Here is a 4,891-nt window from a genome sequence, read left to right as displayed (position 1 = left end):
AATCCCACATTAGAAGTGTGATTAGATTCTCTGGATTTGTTTTACTATATTTGCTTTACATTTCTGGTTATTGTTTTCCATCAAAAAGAGAAACAAAGCCAATTGTCATTTCCAGACCATGTGTGATCTGAGGCAATATCATAGAGGGTCCGTGCCAGCAATGTTTCTTTCATTTTGCAGCAACGCTGGCCTCTGAAGGGAGCTCCTCTACACAGGGCAAGGTGTACCTGCCTGATTACAGAGTAAACGAGCCACAGCAGGGTCCATCTCTGCCCCATTCCACCTCTAATTGGCCAGGACAACGTGGCTTCTTTCTGCTGCTTCCCAGAGCTGTCAGTCACTGAGGGTGCCTCCTGACCCCACTTCCCAGCCAGTATAAAAAGGCAGAGCAGGGCTAATGGAGCATGGTGTGGGGTCTGGTTCTTTCTAGCTGGTTGTCTGTTTGCTGCCAACAAGGTAAAAGGTACTGGTCTCAAATTTTACTGGGATTAAGACTGTTAATTGTCCTATGAACTCCTAGCTCGTGATTAGATGTTTCTTACCTGGCTTAATTATGGAATGGCTTTAGTGTTAACTAACACAAGGTTGCTTGCTGTCCTGCCTGAAAGGTTAGCTGCAGCTTGTGCTGTTTTTCAGTGAAAAGCTGGTTCTGGTTGGGGTTCCCTTACAGCAGCAGGGCAGCTTCTTGAGCTTTTATTTTTTTTTTTTTTCCTGGTTTTGTTGTTACTATCCCTTGAATACAAGACTTCCTTGAAGCCTTGGTAGGGAGGAATGGAGTACCTAGTGCCTGCTTTATATATATATATATATTGATAAAAAGCACCATAATCTCTCTAACAAGAGCTTTCCTGTGTGAGGAAAGACCTTTTTCTCTTCATTCTTCTGACCATAATAAACCATGTAAAACCTAAATACTAGGTAGCTTTGCAAGTAGCACTGATCCCTTCCTTCTGTAATGGGAGAAGGTCTGTTTTGGGGGTCTTCCCTTAAAGTAGTAAAGGAAATTCTTTAATGGAGTGAGAGGCATGTGCCCCTTGTGAAGGCTCACTAACTTCTTTGTCTTCCTAAAACCATGGTGCTATTTGCATTTTAGCTGCAATGGCATCTGCTATGCCTGACAAAGAGGAAGTTGCCAAGAGTTCCCTGGAGATGAAGGAGGAGGAGGAGCAACAGGTAGATGCTCTGTGAGATGTAAGGAGTGCCAACTCCTGGGTGAAGGTATGAGGAGGTGGCCCTGCTGTGGTTGAGGGGAGCTCAGCCTCCACAAAGGGAGGAGTGTTTCTTCTGTTTAGGGTATGCCCTGCATCTTCTCTGGAAATGCACAGCCAAAAGAATAGGACTGAAGACCCTGTAAGTAACCTCTTTGGCTAAACACAAAATAGCCTGGTTCTTGGCTAGGAAAGATGTCTCTTTAACCGTAGACAAGATCCTGGCTTGCTGCTGGCGATGCTTCTTTGGAGAGGCTCCATGTTTCAACAGCCCTGAAACTTGCTGCACTTGCTTGACACCCCTGACCAACAGAATGCTTCTCACAGACTAGTATAAAGTCTGTCAACTTAAACCCAACTTGATTCTGTCTGATGAAGCTTTTCTTGTTAAGTAGCTATACCAAGTTAGAGCTGAATATGGGTACAGAAGTATTGAGGTTGCCTAGAAACTCAGCTGTCCCTTGGATAGCACTGTGCTAAAGGAAGACCCTTCTAGAATGGACCAACCATAAATGTCAATGCTCTTCGACTTGTTTCACAACTGAGTTGTAGATTTTAAAGCAAATGTACAAGCAAGGCAAGCCTTGCTTCCTCAACCAGACTAGGTGACTTGAACAGGAAGTTTTGGGGCACAACTGTATAGGAAGCTCAGGGTCCCGCTTGCAAGCTTTAGAGTTTTTTTTTTTTTTCTCTTCTAGGATGCAGTAAATCAGGTGGCTAACCTCACCCTGGTCAGCTCTGCTTGTGTCATGGTTTCTACAGCTTATACCTCCACTAAGGAGAGCCACCCCTACATCAAATCTGTGTGTGACACAGCAGAGAAAAGAGTGAAGAGCGTGACTGAAGCCGCAGCCAGCTGTGTGCAGCCAGTTCTGACTACACTGGATCCTCATGGTAATCCCCTGTGGCAGAGCAGGTTTGCACCTGCCGGTGAGGGACTCTGGCTCCTTCTAGTTCTGGAATGAGTCCTAGGATGTAGAACTGTACCTCTCCATTACCATACTAAAATGACAACACCTGGCTTATAAGTAAGGGTGAAAATCTGAGTCCTAGTCCAAGTAGTGTGATGGAGTGTTCCTCCCTGGAGGACTAGGACTTGGTTCTGATGTTGACTTCCCTAAAACTGATCTTGTTCTGAGTATTAGGGGACAGATGCTTATAGTTGGAGTCTTACAATCTCATGTCGGTTACAAGAAAAAGCTTCCTCTTGGAGGACTGTTACATCTAAAGGTCTTGTTTGTCATGGCTCTTAAAGAACGTGACTCTGGCATCAGAGAAGAAACTCTGAACTCCTGGAGACAGAGGGGTTATTCCTAATGACAAGTATGACAAAATGGTCCATGACAAGCCTGAGTTGACTTTAAGCCCAGAGTGGGCATCCCCCTCCTGTGTTTCTATGTGATCCTGGATCCCTGGGATGTGGATGCTTGGGCAGAGATGAGGGCTATGTGTCTAGTTAAAAGCTAAAGAAGCTGCAGGAGGGGATTGCATGTAGGTGGTTGTATCTGTACAAGTGGAAATTGGTTGCTGTCAAAGTGACCAGATCTGAGGAGACCAAGATAAGATGTACTACAAATTTAGCTTATAACATACTTGGACTGGTGATCTGAATGGAGGCTTTCATCTAGGTTCCCTGCAGAGCAGTGTGCTCAGGAAGGTAGAACTTGAGGTGGAATTGCAGCAAAATAAGTTTTGATGCTCTCTTTTTTTCATTTCAGTTGCTGCAGCAAGTCAGTGTGCCTCCAAGGGTTTGGATAAACTAGGGGAAAAACTCCCACTCCTTCAAAAGCCAGTGGAGCAGGTAAGAATCAAAGGCTGTGCTGTCCCTGGCTGGCAAATGGGCCTGGTTCTTGCCGGGTTTCTAACCTTGGGAGTGAAGTAGGGTCTCATGAGAAACAAACTACCTCTAGGTGCATAGTGCAAGCTCCTACAGGAGTAAATACTTAGTAGACACTGTGCTAATGGTCGTCCTGGTGGAATCTAAAATTGTAGTCTAATACATGATCCAATCCCTTATCTGACGTAAGTCTCCACTTTCACAGATTCTCTCTGACACAAAAGAGCTAGTGTCATCTAGAATGGATGATGCAAAGGATGTTGTGAGCAGCAAAGTAATGGAGGTGATAGATGTAACTAAGGAGACTCTTCAGAGCAGCGTGGAGACTGCCAGGTCTGCAGTGACCAGCAGTGTGGGGATGGTTATGGACTCCAGTGTGGGCCAGATAGCTGCAAGAGGAGCAGAAGCTGTGCTGGGGAGAACAGAAGATAACTCTCTCCCTATTGGAAATGAGGAACTAGGTAAGAGAATAGTATATGTGACAAGTAGTCACATAAAACTGGGGATGGTCAGCCCCATTCCTCATTCCACTGCTTTGGAATGGGGCTAATGGAAAGTGCCCTGCTGGAGGCTACCTGGTTCCTAATCCAAGATTTTCTGATATTTGTTTACTCTGTGTGGTAAGTATCTCTGGTCAGCCACTTACAGATACTGTCTCTTTCCTCAGCCCAGCTGGCAGCATCTGAGGAGAGCGCAGGCATAATGTCTGTGGAGCAACAGCAGGAGAAGAGGAGGTACTTTGTGCGGTTGGGGTCCCTCTCTGATGAGCTTCGCCTGTTTGCCTACCTCCACTCAACAGACAAAATGAAGCAGGTCTGGCAGAGCATGAAGGAGACCCTTGCACAGCTTCACTGCATCATTGAATTCGTAGGTAGAGCCCAGTACCTTGGAAGAGGGGAGCAAATTGCTGGCTTGGCTTCAGTTTTGTTGCTATGGTAGACCTGTGCTGTTCACCAGCAGATCTGTCTTGACACTCTGATCTTCCCCTGTCACAGATTGAAGTGTTTCAGCAAGGATTTAATCAGAAGCTTCAGGAGGGGCAGCAGAAACTAGTCCAGATGTGGCTGGACTGGAGCAGGAAGTTTTCCAAAGAGAGTGGAGATGAAAGCTCTGTAGAACCAGAGGTAACTCCCTAGGGAGGGAAGCAAAGGGCTCTGGGCATCCCCTTGAGGTTTTTTTTTTTTAAAACTTTTAAAGTAACTCACTCTTCTGTCCTTCCTGTTTCCTCCTAGGAGATGGAGTATCTGGCCCTGCTCTTGGCACGCAGTATCACACAGCAGCTGCAAATCACCTGCTGTAAAATAGGGTCTGCAATCCAAGGCCTTCCCTCAAGCCTTCAAGATAAGGTGAAAAAATCTCTTGATACCATAGAGGAGCTTCATAATTCTTTCTTGATGGTAAACTCCTTCCAGGACTTGTCCAGCAGTGTCTTGACCCAGAGCCATAGGAAGCTGGCTGCAATCCAGGAATATATGGAGGAGCTGTTGGACTACTTGAAGAACAACACACCTCTGTCCTGGCTGGTGGGACCCTTCTCTCCCAAGGAGGAGGAAACTTCCCAGCAAGGTGAACCCTCACAGGAGAAGGAGGCAGAGACAGCAGGAGCAAGATATCATGCAGCTTCCAGCACCCTCATGTAAAGGATAAGGTCATGAGCACAGGCCTGCCTGTCATCACTCTGGGAGCTTGGCATTAGCTTTACATAACCTCACTCCCTATCCGAGGGTGGAGCTGTCATGTCTTGGATGGTTGTTGGGTGCTGGTGAATAAGTCTTTAGGAGCTTTTAAATAAAGTGGTAGAAGTAGCAGGGTCACTCTTAAGTGCTTATAGCTGCCTTCAGGCATG

At 46.2% G+C, this 4,891-nt stretch overlaps 1 protein-coding gene across 1 annotated transcript; it reads left to right on the top strand.

Moving 5' to 3' along the window:
* The first annotated feature begins 397 nt into the window (after positions 1-397).
* LOC104365760 (perilipin-3) lies at positions 398-4,685 on the top strand. Its single transcript, XM_033001247.2, is given in 9 exon segments — positions 398-425; positions 428-469; positions 1,094-1,173; positions 1,907-2,102; positions 2,927-3,009; positions 3,251-3,506; positions 3,713-3,912; positions 4,041-4,169; positions 4,278-4,685. Coding segments are annotated over 9 exon segments (1,422 nt in total).
* The last annotated feature ends 206 nt before the right edge of the window (positions 4,686-4,891 follow it).

Source organism: Tyto alba, unplaced genomic scaffold (assembly GCF_018691265.1).
Source record: "Tyto alba isolate M040663 unplaced genomic scaffold, T.alba_DEE_v4.0 Super-Scaffold_33, whole genome shotgun sequence".
In the NCBI taxonomy this organism is placed as follows: domain Eukaryota; kingdom Metazoa; phylum Chordata; class Aves; order Strigiformes; family Tytonidae; genus Tyto; species Tyto alba.
The sequence above is the reverse complement of the archived record's forward strand: the minus strand, read 5'-3'. Positions and strand labels throughout refer to the sequence as shown.